Source organism: Mastomys coucha, unplaced genomic scaffold, assembly GCF_008632895.1.
Source record: "Mastomys coucha isolate ucsf_1 unplaced genomic scaffold, UCSF_Mcou_1 pScaffold20, whole genome shotgun sequence".
Lineage (NCBI taxonomy): Eukaryota > Metazoa > Chordata > Mammalia > Rodentia > Muridae > Mastomys > Mastomys coucha.
This window is the reverse complement of record NW_022196903.1, coordinates 80,257,460-80,278,087: the sequence shown is the minus strand read 5'-3', so window position 1 is coordinate 80,278,087 and position 20,628 is coordinate 80,257,460. Positions and strand designations below refer to the sequence as shown.

Here is a 20,628-nt window from a genome sequence, read left to right as displayed (position 1 = left end):
ACACCCATCATGTCAGCTTTGGCCACCACCCACCCTCAGTATCCCTCCTCTGGATAAATGACACCAGTCTCATGCTCTGAAATCTGGAGCCACCCTTGATTTTTGTTTCTGTCTTCATTTCCACATTAATCCATCAGCAGGTTCTGCAGTCTTTGCTTGAAAATGTATAGCGTCTGACTGTGTGCTTCCATCTTTTTTATTTCACCCTGCCCAACATCATTTCCCACCTGTAGCCTCAGCCCATACTATCAGCTGATCTCCAACTCCATGGCAGCTTAAGTATATTCTGGGCTAGCCTCAAACTATGTGTAACCAAGGATGATTTTCAACACCCAATCCTCCTAACTCCCAGAGCCACATAAGCCAGGTGTGTTGCCTCATATCTGGTATCTCAGAATTCAGGAGTGGAGGCAGGAAGGTTATAAGTTCAAGGTCATTCTCATTTCAAGGCCAGCCTAAAGATTCTGTCTCAAAAAAGAAAAAGAAAAAAAAAACCCTTTCCCTTTCTTTTATATATATACACACACACACACACACTCACACACATATATATTCCCTTACACACACACACACACACACACACACACACACACACACTCATATTTCCCATCCTAAATGTTGTATTTCCTTGCTTGGATCCTCCATCCAAATAAGGTTCGCCTCTATGAATAATTTTTTTTGTCATGTTTGTTTGGTTTGGGGTTTGAGTTTTTGAGACAAGATCTCTCTAGCCTAGGCTGGCCTTGAACCAGATGTGTGGCTGAGGCTAGCCTTGCTTGAACTCTTGATTCCCTATTCCACCTTCCAAGTGCTGGGATGGCAGACATGCAGCACTGTGCCCAGCAGCTATTGGCTGACGTGTCTTTTTTCACCTCTTGAACTGTCACATCCCTTCCATTCATACACACATGCACATATCCACCCATTTCAGGATGGGGAGATGGCTCAGCTGGTAAAGTGCTTGCCACACAAGGTTGAGGACCTGAATTCAAGTCCCAGAACCCATGAAAGAAGCAGTTGCACCAATGTGCACTCATGTAATACAAGTAGAGGCAGAGATAGGTGGATCCCTTGCTGGGCAATCTGTCCAGAGTAGTGAGCTCAATGAGAGGCCCTGCCTGTCTAAAAAACCAAAACGGACTAGAGAGATGACTCAGCGGTTAAGAGCTCTTGTTGCTCCTGAAGGGTCCTGAGTTCAGTTCCTAACACCCACAGCTGGTGGCTCACAACCATTTCCATCTCCACCTCCAGAGGACCCGATGCAGTCTTCAGGACTTCCTGGGCACCTCCACACAATACACACAAATCAAATCTCAAGTAAAAGACAACATGGAATAGTTGAAGAAACCCCTGATGTCAGCTTCTGGCCTCCACATGCACATGCACACACACGCACATGTGTTTAAAAGTAGCTATCTTCCCCAGGAGGAATTGCAGTTGTTTGCTAGGACTTCTCCCTCCCTGGTTTGTGTATCCACAGCTGCCCCTTCCTTTGGTGTTTTAGATCTTAAAGAGGAGTGATTTGATATTTCCCCCTCTGAAACTCAGTGCGCTAACAGGAACACAGAGGTATATGAGAAGCTGAGAGAGAGGGGTTCCTCCTCAGTGACCCGCCCCCCCCAGCCTGCTTGTGTCTGACTAATATCCCAGCCTTTGGGATGTTAGTCAAAGTCTTCTTTATCTCCACTTCCTCCCACCTGTGCTACTCTGAAGCCGATTCCAGATATCCTATCTTCTACCTGTGAGTCAGAGTATAAAGGTAAAATGTGAGCTGGAGTCTCAGCACCACAATCAGATCAGAGAATCTCAGGGCTGACTTCCTGTGTCATAAAACATCACTGTCCAGCTGTCCTGTCGTGTCCTCACTCAGATCACCCTCCAAATAAGTTTTGCTTCTAAGAAAGATTTGCTGTTGTTGTTGTGTTTGTTTGGTTGGGGGTTTGGGTTTTTGAAACAGGGTCTCTCTAGCCTAGGCTGGCCTTGAACCAGGTATGTGGCTGAGGCTAGCCTTGAACTCTTGATTCCCTACTTCCACTTTCTAAGGGCTGGGACGGCAGGCATGCAGCACTGTGTGAAGCAGCTGTCAGCTTGACATCTTTTTAACCTTTTGAACTTTGACTCCCTTCTACCTCTCTCTTCCAAACTCCCTTGCAGCTATCGACTGAAGAAGTTGTATTATTGGCTTGGCATTTCCTTGTACATTATATTTACAGCAAATTGGTTTTGGGCTCTACAGACATGAACTTGACTGAATTCATACTTAATTTTTTTTTTTCTTTTTGGGAGACTGCTTTACAGGAGGTGGTGTGATTTCTCTTAGACCAGATTCTTCTCACGAGCTTCTGGCCCTTTCAAAGCCAGTGTCTTTGGAATAGCCTTTGCTTTGTCTATAGCAACCTCCCCCCACCCCCCGGGCATTGTTGTATGGTGAAATGCTTTACGTGAACCATCTCTAGGCCTAAATGGCAGTGCTTCCTGCTGCTCACTGGGACTCTACTACTTGGTGGCACCTCCCACACCAGGCTATAGATGAGACATGTGTGTGTTTCATGGTGTGTTCATTGTCTGCCTTCCTCAGAGAAGGCGGTGGCTCCTCTGGAGTGAGAACCTCTCCCTTCACAGTTGCTGCTGTAGCCCTGGCACCTGGGGTAGAGCCTCAGCTTCTGAATGAGCCTTCATCTGACAGTCATGTCATTTTCTGTGTGTTCAGGAAACCAAAGGGGGAACCGTGAAAGCTGCTTCAGGATTCAGTGCAACTGAAGATGCCCAGGTCCTGAGGAAGGCCATGAAAGGTCTTGGTAAGTACCTTTCTGGGTGTCCTGAGTGTGGTGTGTCACAGTCGTGAGGAGGGAACTGTGGGCACTGGGATTCATGAATAGGTCACCTTTTAGATAAACATAATGGGACATAGCTGAGGATGTGGCTTGTTGGTAGAGTGCTTGCCCAGCATGCACGAGGCCCTGAGTTCATTCCCCTGTACTACAAAACAAACAAACAAAATGATGGTAACAGATTGTCTGCTTGAGGACACTTTGGATGGGAGAATGTGTTAATAGTGAGCTTTCTGTTGCTATAACAAAATGCCCAGGATAACCATCTTAAAAAGGAGAAAGGTTTGGAGATATCAGGTCCACAATTGACTGGTTCATTGCTTCGGGGCCTGTGGATAGACAGTACATCAACAAGAAAGTTAACTCATGTTATAGCTAGAGAGTGAGGGGAGAGAAGGAAAGAGCAGGGCAGTAGTAAATGATTCATGAGTACATCTCCAAAGACCTAACTTTCTCCCATTAAGTCCTACCTCTTCAGTGTCCCATCACCTCCCATTGGCGCCTCTGCTGGGGCTGCTACCATGACTGCAGCTGAGTCAGTAGACATACAGATGGGAGCTGTATGTGAGCAGGCAGGGGATGTCTCCCAGAGCATGGCCCTGAAGTTGTTCTCCCAAGGGTGGGTCCAGTTGTACGAGGTGCACTGCCAGCCACCCTGGACATATTTCTACAACAAGGAATTGTGTCCTCAATTCCTAGTTATCCTTGAGAATCTCTGAGATTCGGTAAAGACGCTTGGTAATGAGACCTTGTTTCTCAGTCGTTCCATTTCAGAGCCATTTTCCTTATACGGTCAGCTGCTAACAGCAGTGGCCAGTGGCAGACCTTTGCTAATCTCCACTGCATTAGCCTGAAGGCAGAGGCTTCACAAGGACCTGTTTATGAGAAGCAAGGTGTGGGAGGTGAAAGGATGTAGGGAGGTGAGATGACTTCCCCAGGCTGTCAGATCCTGTGAGAGTGAGGATTCTGGGAAACCGCAGATGTCAACCTCTAGCAATCAGACTCCACCATTGACTATGTCTAAGCACTGTGACCCTGCCACCCAACTCTGAACAAATGTTCTGAACTTAGGCACCTTCTCATTTTTTTCATTGTAAATAAGTAGCAAATATGTTGGCCCCACTGTTTTCATTTTTTTTTCTTTCTTTCTGACCCAATTTTAATTCTGTACATTGCAAGAACAGTATAGTCCAGAGTGTAGAGAAAAGTGTTCAGAATTCTCAAAGTAAGAATCGAGACATTTGGCACAACAGGGCCTGGTATGGGCTGCTGAGGCGAGCTTGGGAGAAACAAGGACTGTAAAGCAGTCTGTGAGCACTGATTGGTGTAATTACAGATAAGAGTGCCGAGGAAGGCTGGAGAGATGGCTCAGCAGTTATGAGCATTACTGTTCTTCTTTCGGAGGATCCAAGTTCTGTTCCCTCATCGGGCAGCTCCCAACCGCCTGTAACTCAGCTCTAGGCAGCTCTGCGTCTTGTCTCACCAGACACCTTCACACACATACCCCCCCCACACACACACTTTAAAATAAAATAGAATTTAAGAACATCAGATGGGGGGCTGCAGAGATGGCTCAGAGGTTAAGAGTACAGACTGCTCTTCCAGAGGTCCTGAGTTCAATTCCCAGCAACCACATGATGGCTCACAACCATCTGTAATGGGATCTGACACCATCTTCTGGTGTGTCTGAAGACAGCTACAATGTACTAACAATAAACAAATAAATCTTAAAAAAAAAAATCAGATGGGTGTGGGTAAGAACTCTATGTGGGGCTAGGGCTGTGGCTCAGTTGGTAGAGTGCCCTAACCTGCACAAAGGCCTGGATTTGACCTCCAGGAAAGGTGGGTGATCAGGAGTTCATAGATGAGATCAGGCTCAGATGCATGAATCTGCGTTTGAAAAAAAAAAATAAAACAAAAACCCCCAAACCTGTTGTTCTTTGGTGTGGGATCATCAGGCAAACCTTAGAGGCGTGGAGTTTGAGATGCCCTTGGGAGGTGGGCTGAGTTTTAATAAATAATGAAGAGAGAATGTGTTTCTGGGAGTGGAGTTGAGCCAAAGCTCAGAGGAGTCACAGTGAATTTGGGAAAAATTGCAAAGCAGGAACAGGCCAGAGGGGCGCTTCTTGAGATGGCAAGTCCTAAAGGGAGGTCCTAGGGCAGCTACTGAGAAAGCCACCAATTGAATTACAGCTGCAGAGGGGGTGGTCACAAGGCCTGGGCCAGGAAACCACAGGTACCCGAATTAGGATGCCAAATGAAGGGCTCTGGGTGACATGAAACAGATAGACTGGTGGTAATGAAGGACTCAGGAGAGCAGTCAGCAATACAGGTGGGAAAAGCAGAAGAATTCAAGAGCAGATTCTGAGCTGGGTATGGTGCACATCTGGAATCCCGACACTGGGGAGGCAGAGGCAGGAGGATTGAGAGCTCAGGATCATCATGGACTACAAACAAAACAAAACAAAACAAACAAAACAAAAAAGAGCTACGCTATGAGTCTGGCTGCCTACTCCCTTCATCCAAGAGTATGTATATACCTCAGAGAACGGGAGAATGCAGAGTGCCCAGACAGCAGCCTTCTGTGGACCCAGCTGACCACAGCCATTTTGAGCAGGCAAGGGATGAGATGTGAGTTTTTCTTTCTTTTTTTTTTTTTTTTTTGGTTTTTCGAGACAGGGTTTCTCTGAGTAGCCCTGACTGTCTTGGAACTCACTCTGTAGACCAGGCTGGCCTCGAACTCAGAAATCCTCCTGTCTCTGCCTCCCAAGTGCTGGGATTAAAGGCCTGTGCCACCACTGCCCGGCGTGAGTTTTTCTTATAGGAAAGACAAACCAAGCTACAAAATAAGACTTTGGTTAGCAGGTTTTTACAGATCTATGAAAAACAAAACCCTGAATTCCTGTGGTAATGCATGGGTTAAAAGCAGGCTGTGGGTGCTGCAGAGATGGCTCAGTGGTTAAGAGCACTGACTGCTCTTCCAGATGCCCTGAGTTCAATTCCTAGCAACCATATGGTGGCTCACAATCGTCTGTAATGAGATCTGACACCCTCTTCTGGTGTGTCTGAAGATAGCCACCGTGTACTCATATACATTAAATAAATAAATAATTTAAAAATTTTAAAACAACAACAAAAAAATGTGGAATGTGACCATAGGGCTACACTTTGAAAGACTTGGAAAGAAATCTGAATCTGGAGGAAGGTGGGGCATTTAAAAACAAAACAAACGGGGCTGGAGAGATGGCTCAGCAGTTAAGAGTGCCGACTGCTCTTCATGAGTTCAAATCCCAGCAACCACATGGTGGCTCACAACCATCTGTAATGAGATCTGGTGCCCTCTTCTGGGGTGTCTGAAGACAGCTACAGTGTACTTACATATAATAAATAAATAAATTAAAAAAAAAAACAACAACAACAGCAAACTCTCAAAGCTACTGTGAGGGTTCAAAGCAGGAAGGGCTCTCCCTTCCAGTGCAGAGCTCTGAAGGTTGAATTGGAGAGTTCTGTAGGTCTGTCTCCCTGTCCCTCACCTTTTGCTGGATCTCTAAGCTTGTTAGGAATGACAGTGGAGAACACATTTAAAACTTTCTCTTTGCTGCATTTTAATAGACCAGTTTCTATCCTTCCTTCCTTCATGCACCCCAGCTGCTTCTTCCAACACATAAACAGAAAGTTCCTCAAACAATAATAACCAGCTGTAAGAAAGGCGACCTCCTGTCTCCACCTCCCTTGGCTTATAGGCAAGCATCATTCTTGCTTCCAGATTCTCTCTTCACATCAAACATTCAGCCTTCATGAGGTAACTCTGGTGGGCACAGGGGAGACCGTTTCCTCATACAGGCAAATCCTGACCTTGCTGTTTCCATCTCGTCCTCAGGTACTGATGAAGATGCCATTATCGGAGTCTTAGCCTACAGAAACACTGCCCAACGCCAGGAAATCAGGAGTGCCTACAAGAGCACCATCGGCAGGGTAGGCCCAGTCACCTGATCTTGCAGGAGACCAGAGATTCCTCAGGCATCTTGGAAGCAGAGTGCCACCCCTACCTCACATACCATCCCCTCCCGAAGCTAGACTCTGAAGTGACCCAGTGCCTTAAGACTATCTGTGAAGTTAGGGGTTATCAGAGTATAGGAAGAAAGGTGGGGGAAGAGGGGGAAGAGAGAAGAGGCATGGGTACAGGGGGGCAGCTAGATGAGAGTATGAATCCTAAGGCTCTGTAGCATGGTAGGGTGACTGTGGGTGACAGCTAACCAATTACTTCAAAATAGAGAGCAGAGAGGATTTTAACATTCCTCACACAAATGAATGACAACCATCTGAGACAACAGGTATGCCAGTCCTTGTACTTGATAACTACACGTTGTGTACAAATAGTAAAATGTCACACTGCCCCATTAGTATTACAACAACTGACCACCCATTAAAAGTAGTAATATAAAATAATAGCTCGGTGAGTAAAGGCACTTGCTCCTAAGCTTGATGAGCTGAGTTCAATAATGGAGACCCACCTGGTGGAAGGAGAGAACCAACTTCACAGAATTGTCTACTGACCTCCGCATGTGAGGTCCCAGACACACCCACACCCCCCCACCCCCCCACCCCACCCCCACACACACACTAATGTAAAAAGAAAAATATTTGAAAAGTAAATTTAAAGGATATTTTTGCAAAAATCAAAATAAAGAAATTCCAGACCCTTCACACTGCAGCAAGCAGGGCTTTCTGTGTAATTGCATGCTTTCACTATACCACTTTGTGCTCCTGGCAAGTCATATATGCACCCGCCCAGGAGCTATCTCAGATCCTCAGATGGAACACACACACGCACACACACACACACACACACACACACACACACACACACACATACACACACACACATGCTCGTGCACCAGTTAATTTTAAAATGCCCTGGCTACCTCAAAGGCTGGGCACTCATAAACCAGGCCCAATCGGGGAAGTGGCCAGTGGCCACTTACCCAAAGTCTCACATACTTAGGTGGCTTTATCTCCGGCTGCTACTGCATCCCATTCTTCTTCCCCTAGTCCAGGTGATTCTGTCATTCCTCTCTGAATCCTACCTGTGCAACTCTCAGTGTCCCACCCCATGCCCAGCTATTGACCATTGGCATCTTTATCGATAGATCAAAAATCAATTGGGGACAAGGACTTTCAGCATCTGATCATGCAGATTAACAGCACTAGCACCAATCTCCAACACGTGCATGGCAGCTTATAAATTCATCTGTTTACCCAGCATGCTCTAGATGTTCTCTGAACCCCACACTCCTCTTGCACCAGAATTATTCAGCTCAGCCTTTCCACACATCACCATTGAAGCACCCCCAACCCTCCTGCTTCTTCATTGAGAACTTTGTCTCTGTACATCGGCGCCCAGTGCATCCATCTTGGGAGATGTCACAGCAGGGAATAGTGAAGCTGCTTCTCACAGAGGGCTCCAAACTGCTGGTCAAGGTGGGGAGGGAGGGATGGGCAGGGCAGAGCTGACTCAATGCTCTCCAGAGCATCTACAGATGAACTTTGGGCACTCCTGTAGGGAATGAGTCAGACTGTCACAGACTGTCTCCAGAGCACCATAAACTGTTCCCATCCTAAGGAAAACTGAAAGAGAGCAGTAGCAGCGGTGGATAATCAAGGGAGGTGTGAGCTATACATGGAAGTGCTGTATCTATATTACATTACAACTGTTATAATGCACACTTAAGAGTACCTTGAGAATGGTACTAACCTATGGTGGTAGCTTAAGATGGCCAATATTAATAGACTTCTAATTCATTCATCCACTCATTCACTCATTCATTCATTCAATCCACATTTTTGGATTTACCATAATGACATGCATGTAGAAAGCTATATACATAATCCCAGCACTGGGGAGGAGATAGGAAACTATCTAGGGCTTGTTGGCCAACCAGTCTCGCCTACCTAATCCCTGAGCTCTAGGTTCAGTGGGAGAACTTGTAGACCTCAGTTGTAGAGAGCAATTGAGGAAGACACCAGACATTGACAACTGGGCTTTGTACACACTCATGCTTATGTGTGCATGCACACAAACACATGTACATGTATCTATACGCAGGTACAGACCCATAAACATTTATATACATATGTGTATATTTATACACAAATATACACAAAATATGGGGCAGTGAGATGGCTTACTGTATAAAAGTGCTTGTTGCCAAGCTGAACAACTCAAGTTTCATCCCACGTGATAGAGAGAGCATTCTCTCTTAGGCTGTCCTCTGACCTCCACTTATACACTGCAGCACACCTCCACACACAAATAAGTGAATGTAATTGCCAATTTTAAAAAGAGAAAAATAGCTATGTATTCAAAATAAAATTTAATGAAAACAGCAATACACACACATGCACACACACACACACACACACACAACCAAACAGAAACTTTTTTGTTGTTGTTGTTGTTGGCAGAATTTTATTATCTTCTCCTAATTCCCAGCCAGGCTGAATTCTGATGTATACCTCCTAGAAGCAGCCCTGCATTTGCCTCCATTGCTCCTGGGACCAGAACATTGACAAGTGTTACAATACAGGGTGGGGGAGGCCTGTGTGGGTCCTGGCCCTTGATGGTCTTCACCACTTAGAATCACCTAGGCCTGGATCTCTACACATAGCCTGTTGCTATCACAAAGTAGGGGTGGGAGTGGGCTTTATCTCCAACAGACCTGGCAGTGGCCCTGACTGTAGCTGCCCATGTAATTTATAAACACACACACACACACACACACACACACAGTAGCTCCACAGCTCAGATGCCTACATTTCTGTGACAGCCTCCAAGTTCCCAGGCTATTGTGAACAGACAAGGGCCGGTCAGAGGTTGCCTCTGACCCACGTGGAGGCAGTTGGCCATGGGTGTCTCTTGAGTGGGTGGCATCTCACCACCCACCCCCTTTCTCCAGCTGTTCCAGTTTGTGGAAGTCCCAGGCAATCACTATGTCCACATGAACAAGCCTCAGATTTTGGCTGGAGTCATCGGCTCCTTCCTCCAGGACCTACTGAGGACGACCTCTCCCAGGCTGTATCGCTGGTCTGGGGTCTTGTTCCCACTTTCTAGCTTCCACTGGATCTTGAGCACTCATCCCACAAAATAGATGAGGTGGGCATGAGTCTCACTGGACTAGAAGGCAGCAGGGCCTCCTTCAGCAGAGCTAGGGGCAGAGAAAGAAGATTCTGGTCTCACCTGTGACTTTGAGAAGGGGACTGACTGGGGTGCAAAACAGAAACTTAAGGAGAGAATTGGCATTATTTTACAAATCTCACTAAAGTTTGGCACTATGAGAAATGGCCACACTCTCCTTATCTGCTGTGCTGTGTGGTTTTGGTTGAAGTCAATAAGTAAAAGCTGGTCTTAGCTGGAAAAGCAGGAAGTACTTGAGAGGCTTCTGTTGTGACTGTAGACATGCAGATGTGTGACTTAGGAAAATGCCACCTCGTGCTTCCAAGAGGGTGACAGCTCAGGACATTCTTGCCCCATACTTGGATATGTGGGCATGAGTGACAATAGCCGCTAAAAGTAGACATGTTCTCCTCCTTGCAGGACCTGATTGAGGACTTGAAGTCGGAGCTGAGCAGCAACTTTGAGGAGGTGATCCTGGGGATGATGACACCCACGGTGCTGTATGACGTGCAGGAGCTGCGGAGGGCTATGAAGGTTGGTGGTCCCCTTGAACTTCTGGTGTCCCTGTGCACATGGTAATGAGCTATCCTTCAGAAACATGACAGGCAGAGCCGGACCCTGTGGCCCAGTGGTTAAGAGTGCTTGCAGCTCTGTCAGAGGGCTGTAGTTTACTTCCCAACACATGCTGGGTAGCTCACAACCACCAGTATCTCCAGCTTTAGGGGCTTTGACGCCCTCTTCTGGCCTCCTTGGGCACTGCACTCCCAGGCACAGACCAACACACATCATCTAAAATCTTAAAGTTAAGATTGGCCTATGGCCAAACCCTTCTGAGATGGGAGAAGAGAGACAAGGAGAAACAGGTTTTTCCTTCTGAACAACTTGAAATATACACGGCTGTTGTAATTAAGAAATTCCCGAAGTTTGCTGATCTATTTGCTCCTTCCTGGGGCTGATGGAAGAAAATGATCCATGGTGCTGGTAGGACCCAGGTGTCGGGCAGGCAGGTGCGTTCTCTGTAGCTGAGCTGCTTGGCAGCAAGTGACTCTGAGAGGCTAGTGTAGCCACCCTCCTTTGCTTATCAATAAATACTACACTGTGTAGAAGGTAAAGCAGGGAGATAACATCTTTACCAGAACATTCTGACCTTCAGAGAAAGAGAGCAGAGGTTGAAGAAAGAGTAGGACCCCAGAAGGCAGAGACAGCACGTAACCTGTTATGGTAAACAACAGATGGCTACTGGGCTCTACAAATGTGCATTATTATTAATAACAATATGGTAAACACACTGGGCTTGAATGGGACAGGTAAAAGTTAACAAGCCCTGCTTCTGGCCCCCAGTGAGCTGCTATTACACTCTGCAGCTTCCTGTCTGCATTCCTTCCGAGTGTGGGACTCTGGTTTTAAATGTAATTGTATTTTATTTGGTTAACAGTGCATAAAAATTGCACATTAACTCGATCTACTGGCTCATACCATCTCACCTCTGCCCTCACATTTAGGGAGCTGGCACGGATGAGGGCTGTCTGATTGAGATCCTGGCCTCTCGTAACCCTGAGGAGATCCGTCGCATCAACCAGACATACCAACAGCGTGAGTAGCATCCTCCAGGCCCTGGCGCAGGTCGCCCAGGACTTGAAAGGAAGACTAGTGACTATTACTTCTCAGCTCTTAAATTATGATGGAATTTTCTCCCGTTTATTTTACTTATTTACTGTGAGTTTTCTGCCATATTTGTGGCCTACCTGGGTGCTAGGGATGGAGCCCAGGGTCTCTCACAAGCTAGACCTGTGCTCTAGGCTGTAGCACAGAGCTATATCCCATCACTACTGATCCCTGTGTTTTCAAAGTCAGCATGTACTGCTTCTGAGGAGAAAACTGTCACACAGTAGGGTCTCTTGTTCAGTGTTCAGAGCCTGAGCCTAAACCTTGGGAGTCTAGACTTAGAGCCCTGACCTTGACCTCAGCCTGACCCAGGATATGGAGTTAGCACTCTAACCCGGAAGGTTTTGGATTTAACCTCCAACCCTAACCTTAGCCCCATGGAAGTCTCTTGACCTCCACAGCTAGCAGAATAACGATCTGAGGGAGGCAAGAAGGCAGACCGATTGACTCTGACCCTAAGTACTTCATTTTGGGCATATTTAAGCACACCACAACTTGGTGAAAAATTTCCTGGTGATAATTACTCAACCTTCTGTGTACAATAAAACTTAAGATGACTACTTCGAAACTCTGTAAAGTACATGTGACATCTTCCATAAAGATATATTCTATAGATTGATTACATGAGACACCTCCCATAAAGATAAATTCTGTAGATTGACAAGTTCATGATAAGGGTCTGGGGAGGATCCGTGTGGTCTCAGCCACACAGAGAGCACAAAGGTCACCACCGGGTTATTAACCACATCTGCTCCCAGCCTTCTGGGAAGATAACAGGTTATACATCCCTTGCTTTGAAGGAGCAGGTCTGTGTGTTTAACACAAAGATCTCCTTGTGCTTATGTGAGCACAAAGAACCCTCCATGTCTCCCTCACAGCCCCACCCAGGACTTGGAGTTGGCCCCCCAAACCCTGACCTCAGCCCCACCCAGGATTTAGAGTTGGCCCCCAACCCTGACATCTGTTCCACAGTGGCTTCTGGGGTAGGGGGCGGAGTATAGAGGGTGTGACTCTTCAGGGAGATCTGTTAGAACTTTTCTGGGGACTTCTGTCCAGTGACACTGGTCACCTTGCCAGCTCCCATTCAGACACATAGCATTTGCATAGCAGAGTCACAGACAGAAGGAGACCAAGGAGGACTCTGGCCTACCTTCATCGTAAGAGACAGGTGCCGATCCTTCCCACTATGGCAAATTAGCACCTGCGTCATTTTTTTTTTTTAACGTTGTCTTGTTGCTTGTTCTGTTGTTCCTATGAGCTAATGGGCTTTGATAGAACTGCTTATGGAAGCGTAGGTGAAAGGTCACCTACAGGAACATGGGTACCTTACCAGTGGCTACGCCACGTCCTCCAACAACCGTTAACTACCTATAGATCCTCAGGGAGGGCTGGGGTCTGGCAGAGTTCAGATTTTGAAAACCTCACTTGGCAGGACCTTGGTCTGCACTGCTCCAGTGAGCAGGCTGGCTGGGGGTGGACAGAGCAGGCCAGAGGATGACAGCATTGAGCAGGTCTCGGTTCTGATGCACCCATTTCCAATTTCTCGGTAGAATATGGAAGGAGCCTTGAAGAGGACATCTGCTCTGACACATCCTTCATGTTCCAGCGAGTACTGGTGTCCCTGGCAGCGGTGCGTGGCTTCCTCGGTCCCGCCTTCTGGGTTGATTGAGCTGCTCACCCTCTGCCCTTCATCCGTTCAGTCTCCTAAACACAGATATAACCCAGGCATCATTCTTGGGCCGCTCTGTTCCTACACTGTATTTCTCCTTCACAGACCCTGGCTAGCCATGCATGCCCAACCATTTCTTCTACTTTAATTCACTGTTCACATGGCCCAAGTTCAAGTCAGCTATTGGATTACAAGGACATTGAGAGATACTTCCTGTGTTTTAGATGTGGCAGGGCTTGCAGAGGATCTGAATTAAACCCTGAGCATCTGAATTGGATGGCTCACAACCACCTGTCACTCCAGATCCTGGAGATCTGTTGCTGTCTTCCAGCCTCTGGAGGCACTTTTGCACACGTGGCGTGCGCACACACACACACACACACACACACTTTTTTCATCATTTTTTAAAAGAACAGCCTACCAAACTGGAGGGCAGTGCCTATCTATCACTCCTTAGTGTTCCTCCAGGGGTTCCCGTGGCCCTCCGTGCTGGAGCTGATGTATTTGGGGTTGGCATTGCATCAGCTTTCCAAGTTTCACCTCAGGTCTAGCATTCTCTTGACTGTGAAGACTGGTCAGTTAAGAAGGCTGAATCAGCTGGGTCAGTGCAGTGGTGGGAGAGCAGGGTGGGGGTGGGGTCAGTGCAATTGTGGGAGTAACAGTGGGATCCATGCTCTGCTGGGACCATCTCCAAGTCCTGTGACAGAAGATAACAGTCCTAACTCCCTAACCTGAAGACCCAGCTTTTACTGGGTCCTATCTCAGTGCCTTGGGTTTCCGGGCCTTCTGTCTTAAAAGAGTGCCTGACATCTCCATGGGAATTTGCTGCCATGGTTACTTGTTTCCCTCTCTTCTGTTTCCCTCAAAGGCTGGCAGGGATGAAGGAAATTACCTTGATGATGCGCTTGTGAAGCAGGATGCTCAGGTGAGTGGACCGCAACTTCCTTCTTGCAGTTTCTTCTCTAAGACAGGCCTCATTGGCAGCCTCTTCTACTTCAGGGTGTATTAGTCTGGCTGAGGTGTGTTATGAAAAAGACTCTCATAGAAAGTCTTTGATTAACATGTCTTTCAGGGGTGCCTGGGACCCTAGGTAGCTCAGGGCACTGTTTCTACACTCCTGGATTCCAGGTCTCCTCTTCATACTGAGGACACAATGAGGATTCTAGGGAAGCACCAAGACTGTGTGTGTATGTTAGGGGTGGGGGTGCAGGGACTGGAACCCAGGACATGGCCCATGCTATGTAAATGCTCAGCGCTGAATGATACAGAAGAAATGAGCTGCCTCTGCTCTTCATACTTCCCTAAAGAGAACATGTAAACACCATGTGACTTTCAAAAGACAGCTGCTGTCCTAGCACTCAGCACAATGATGGCTGTCCTGACACTTGTCCCTGTGGCCAGGTTACATAAACAGTGTACCTTTAGTAAGAGCCAAGCACCCCAAACCTGGTTTTTTTTTAGGCATACCACCAAATCCTTACATCAATCTTAGTCTTTAATCCCCATTTTACAGGTAAGAAAATTGAGGCTCAGAAGAAAGGCCCTTGTTTGGGTTTCAGGTCAAATAATGGAGTGTCATAGTTATGTTTCTGGGTTTCTATTGCTGCAACAAAACTCCATAACCAAAAATCAAGTTGTAGAGCAAAAGTTTTTCTTTTTTTTTTTTTTTTTTTTTTTGGTTTTTTTGAGACAGGGTTTCTCTGTATAACTCCGGCTGTCCTGGAACTCACCCTGTAGACCAGGCTGGCCTCGAACTCAGAAATCCACCTGCCTCTGCCTCCCAAGTGCTGGGATTAAAGGCGTGTGCCACCACTGCCTGGCTGTTTTTTTTTTTTTTTTAAGATTTGTTTATTTATTATATGTAAGTACACTGTAGCTGTCTTCAGACACCCTAGAAGAGGGCATCAGATCTCATTACAGATGGTTGTGAGCCACCATGTGGTTGCTGGGATTTGAACTCAGGACTTACAGGAAGAGCAGTCAATGCTCTTAACCGCTGAGCCGTCTCTCCAGCCCTTGCTGCTGATTTCTGCTGAATGTGTGTTGCTTTCATGCCATGGTGAGGTTAAAGTAAATGGAAGACACACACTCTCTCTCTCTCTCTCTCTCTCTCTCTCTCTCTCTCTGTGTGTGTGTGTGTGTGTGTGTCCATACATACACATTTGCCTTTCCAACTAACAAAACCAAGCAAGCTTGACTCTTAGAAGTTTTAGAACTCTTTGCCAGGTGCTGTCACATCTTTTTTGGTGTTTAAACTCATGCTTTGTTTGTCATCAGGAACTGTTTGAGGCTGGAGAGAAGAGATGGGGGACAGACGAGGTGAAATTCCTAAGCATTCTCTGTTCCCGGAACCGGAACCATCTGCTCCATGGTGGGTACCTACCTCACTGCCTCGATCTGTTCTGCTAGCATGGTGGAACTTACACTAGAACGTAGAATCTTAGATGTTTTAAAGGTTAATTTATATGTATGAATGTTTTGATCAAATGTATGGTTGTGAACCACGAGTGTATCTTTGGAGTGGTGTCCTTGGAGATCAGAAGAGGGTATAAGATCCTCTGGAACTGGAGTTACAGACAATTATAAGCTACTAAGTGGGTGCTGGGAAGGAACCTAAACCCAGGTCCCCTATAGGAACAGCAAGTGCTCTTAACCACTGAGCCATCTCTCCACCCCCTGATAGCCTTTAAAAAAAGAGTACCTTTCATTTATTGTCTGATCATTCCAAACATGTATTTTTTTTCTTTTGGTTTTCGAAGCAGGGTTTCTCTGTGTAGCCCTGGCTGTCCTGGAACTCACTCTGTAGACCAGGCTGACCTCGAACTCAGAAATCTGCTTGCCTCTGCCTCCCAAGTGCTGGGATTAAAGGCGTGTGCCACCACTGCCCAGCTAATGTATCTTGATGTGTATCAATTGATGATCTTTCCCCCACCATGATACAGAAAAGACACTGAACTGTTGGATATTACCCTGCAAATGTAGGAATCAAATTATATGAATGAAGCCCAAATTTGAGAGATGAATTTGGGTAACTGACAGGTATGCAGTGTGTTCCTAATAGTTTATCATTTCTTATTCCAGGAAACCAACCTTCATAGCCAGTTCTTGTTCTAGCACAGCCCCAAGGCAGCCTTCCCCACTACTTACATAAGAAATTAACCTCCACTACCTGAGGAACCAGCTAAACAAATGTTGGTTGATAGTTATTTCTATTTAACACCAACTGATAAACCTCTTTGGGGGTTCCGTCGAGTAAGATGAGTCGTGGATAATTTCACTTTTTATTTCCTTTGTGTGATGTTCTTAATTTGCTTCTGGTAATTTCTAAACTTTGCGATGTGCTTTTAACTCCTTTTGGGGAAAAAGAACACTAAACTATTATAGAATAATTGTTGTCAAGCTGAGACTTCTTATAAACAGCAGTAAGGACTCAGTGGGGCAGTTTGTCTTGGAGATGAGCTTTTTAGACCTTCATGGATGCCATCATTTTATAAACCACCATACCTCTGTCATAGACAGAGTTACAAAGCTTGTGGGAAATTGAAAGAGAATGGGTTTGCTAAATTGAAAACACAAAGTAACTGCAAAGTTTGACACATTTACAAGTTGTAATTATTCTAGATGTTCCTCAGCGGCAAAAAGAAAATAATAATAAGCAATTATTCCTGTTCATAAATCATAGGCAACCATGAGACTTGGGGCTTTGCACTTTCTTTTATTTTATTGGCGCCCCTTGCCTGGTTACGATGTGAGCTCCCCCTTGTGGCATTTTTCTAGAACTTCAGGTCCTAGGAAGCATTTACTAAGACTTTACTTCCAAACATGGCAGTTAAAAATTACCTGTTCATAAATTACCAAGAGACAATTTTCTTTTGGTTTTTTGAAACATGTTTTGTCTGTGTATCCCTGGCTGTCCTGGAACTGGCTCTGTTGAACAGGCTAGCCTTGAACTCACAGAAATCCCCCTGCTTCTGCCTCCAGAGTGCTGGGATTAAAGGCAGGCATCACCAACATCTGGCACAAGAGACAATATTCTAAGCACTGTTTAGGTAGTGAAAGTGAATAATCTTGTTATCAACAGTAGTGTCCCAAACTAAGGGTTTGTGGATAGTTTACTGTCTTGAAGCTTTTGTTCCTGTGTACAGTGGGGGTTGAATTAGCTTCTTTGATTCTGGGCAAATATTACTGACAAAAAGGAAAGAGAAAATATTGGTGGCTCCCAAGATTGGAGAGAGATCTGAACCCCTTCACGAGGATAGAAATCAAGAGACTCCTAAGCAGGAAAGGTGGGAACAGGATGGCTCCTGGGGTTTGCTGGCTACTGGGCAAGCATGAGGGCCTGAGTTCAAATCTCATGCTCCCACATTAAAAAGCCAAGTATTGTTGCATGTGCCTGTAAGCCTAGCATTGGAAGCCAGAGACTGATGGAGCCTGGGCATTTGTTGGTCAGCCAGCCTAGCTGAAATTGTGAGCTTCCCATTCAGCGAGTGACCCTGCCTCAAAGCAGTAAGATAATGAGAGCTAGAGGAAGCCAGTGTCCTTCTGTGCTCTTCGTGTGCATGAGGACCCACATAAGTGGCATAAGCACCTTTAAATTAAATTAGTTAATTAAAATAAATTAAAAATAAGAAGATACCTGATACCAACTCCTACTCCCACATGCATGCACACGCATTCTCATACATTAGTACATACACCACACCCCACACAATTTGATGTGAGATAGAGTTTCACAGTGTAGCCCTAGCTAGCCTGGAACTTTCTATGTAGTCCAGACTAACCTCAAATTCACAGGGATTCTCCAGCCTCTGCCTCCCGAGTGGTGGCACCACAGATGTACACTACTGTGCCTGACCACACAAAAAGCAAGAAAGCCATCCCCTTGTTAGGCAGGCTACTCTAAGGACCCTGCTGGGCTGAGGTTGCGATGAAAGTTGTTGGGCATTGGTGTTCCTTGACTGTGAGAATCACACGGATGGGGATAGGACAGTATGCCAACAAAGGTCTCTAAGGAGATAAGCAAGACATATCTATCCTGAGAAGTCTCTAGAATAAGAGAGGAAAACGTATTCATCACATTCAAAAGTCCTCGACAAAAAGCAAAATAATAATAATAATAATAATATGAAAAATTTATTAAAAGATATAACCAGCTGTTACCATATGTGACTCAGTTTTGAGGAGGCAGAATTATTCTTGTCTTGACAAGCCAAATGGACAAGGAGTGCATAGGTGACTCCAAGGCTGACCTCAGGCTTAGTGTGTAACTGAAGAACTGCTGATCCCGCCTCCACCTGCCATGAACTGGGATTGTGGCTGTGAGCCACCAGACCCCATCTGCTTAAACAAGAAGAAAGCAAGGGTCCCCCAAGAGTCTCTCCACTTCACATGAAGGACCAAGGTCCTAGCCAGGAGAAGAGGGTGCCTGATGTGTTTAGCACTCTTCCTCCTGGATGGGCCCAGTACAGCAGGCTGCATCCTGCCAGGGTACTCACCCACAGGACTAACTGGTTTCCTCTTGAAATGTACCAAAAAAAAAAAAAAAAATAGTGTAGGCTTGTATTCATTCTCTCCATAAATTTGTTTTCTGAATTTAAATTTTTATTATTTTTATTTATCTAAAGAGAAGAAGAGAAAGAGTGTGTGTGTGTTTGTGTGTGTGTGCATGAGTATGCAAATGCCACTGATCACATGTACAGAGCAGAGGACACTTGCACAAGTCATTTCTCCTCTCCCATCATGTGGGTCCCAGGGTTCAGCTCAGGTCACCAGGCTTAGCTGTGAGTGCCATTAGCAGATGAATCACCACACCAGCCCAGTTCTCTAAGTCACACTACTTTGTCATTGATCGTAGTGTTTGATGAATACAAGAGGATCTCACAGAAGGACATTGAACAGAGCATTAAGTCTGAGACATCTGGAAGCTTTGAAGATGCCCTGCTGGCTATAGGTAAGCTGGTGAGCAACAGAGGTAAGCCTCTAGATGCCATATCCAGATGTGGTCACAGAGCTAAGCCTCTAGATGCCATATCCAGATGTGGTCACAGAGATATAGAACTGTGTCTTCCTGAAATTAAAGTTGTTTCAATCACTGAGGGTACATTCTAGAATTTTTAAAAAATGGTAAGTCAGCCAGGCAGATCTGGAACTTCTGGATTAATGTGACCCACTCACCACAGTCCCCGAGTACCTGAGCTACAACAATGTGCCACCTCCCCCAGTCAGTGTTCCAGAAGATTTTGCCTGCATGGATGTCTGTGCACCATATGTATGCAATACCTGAAGAGGGCGCTAGATTCTCTGAAACAGGAGTTACAGATGGTTGTGCACTGCCCACATGGATGCTGGGAACCAAACTCCTGCCCTCTGCAAGAGCAGCCAGTGCTCTTAACCACTGAGCCATCTCTCTGGCCCCAGAATTTTCTTTTTCTAGATAGTCTCACTCAGTAGCCAAAGCTGGCCTTGATCTTGTGGCAATCTTCTGATCTTGGCTTTGTGAATGCTAGGATCATAGCCCTGAGCTACCCCATATGGCTGTTGTACAACTTTAAACAAGAAGTATTTGCAAAGCTAGCCGTGGCACACATATGTGATTCCAGCACTTGGGAGGTGGAGGCAGCCAGGAGGATCAGTAGTTCTAGATCATCCTCAGCTGCATAGAGAGTTCAAGGCCAGCCTGGGCTGTGTGAGAGCCTGACTGCTGTTGTGCCAGGGGCTCTTGTCTTTTATCTTTGGCACTTTCTATCCCATTGCAGGAGAAAGATAATGCCACACCACGCTAGCCGTATCTGGCAAGTCAATGCGTGGTGGGTTTAAAAACTGTCTCATTTAGATTTTATAAAGTTTTTATGAGTATGGGTGTTTTGCCTGCATGTATGTCTGTGTACCATGTGCATGCCTTGGGTCCTAAGATATCAGAAGAGGATATCAGATCCTTTTGGAACTGGAGTTATAGATGGTTGTGAGCAATCATGTGAGCACTGGGGACTGAGCCCCCCACCCCCTCCAAGTCCTCTGTAAGAGCAGCAAGGACTCTTAACCACAGAGGCATCTCTCCGTCCCCCTAATTACGGTCTTATACGGCAGTCTACGGCAGTCGTAGCAATCATTTTGGAGCTACAGGCCACCCTTGCTTTGATAGCCTTCATTAATGACTTCTTCAGGAGCTGCTGAGCCGGGGATCCTGTCCGGAAGTGTTGCTTGGCTTCAAGAGGTCTAGCAAAGCAATCAGGAATTATTTCTTGGGAGTTTGTAGAAACAGAGACTGCCATTTTTTTTTTTTTTTTTTT

The 20,628-nt window shown here is 46.0% G+C and overlaps 1 protein-coding gene across 1 annotated transcript in view; it reads left to right on the top strand.

The window, feature by feature from the left end:
• Anxa4 (annexin A4) overlaps positions 1–20,628 on the top strand; it is a 56,170-nt gene that overhangs the window by 28,753 nt on the left and 6,789 nt on the right. The window contains exons 3-10 of the mRNA XM_031382442.1: positions 2,711–2,798; positions 6,712–6,806; positions 10,426–10,539; positions 11,508–11,598; positions 13,221–13,300; positions 14,208–14,264; positions 15,617–15,710; positions 19,194–19,289. Of these exons, the coding sequence (XP_031238302.1) occupies positions 2,711–2,798; positions 6,712–6,806; positions 10,426–10,539; positions 11,508–11,598; positions 13,221–13,300; positions 14,208–14,264; positions 15,617–15,710; positions 19,194–19,289 (715 nt within the window). The remainder of the gene's footprint in view (positions 1–2,710; positions 2,799–6,711; positions 6,807–10,425; positions 10,540–11,507; positions 11,599–13,220; positions 13,301–14,207; positions 14,265–15,616; positions 15,711–19,193; positions 19,290–20,628) is intronic.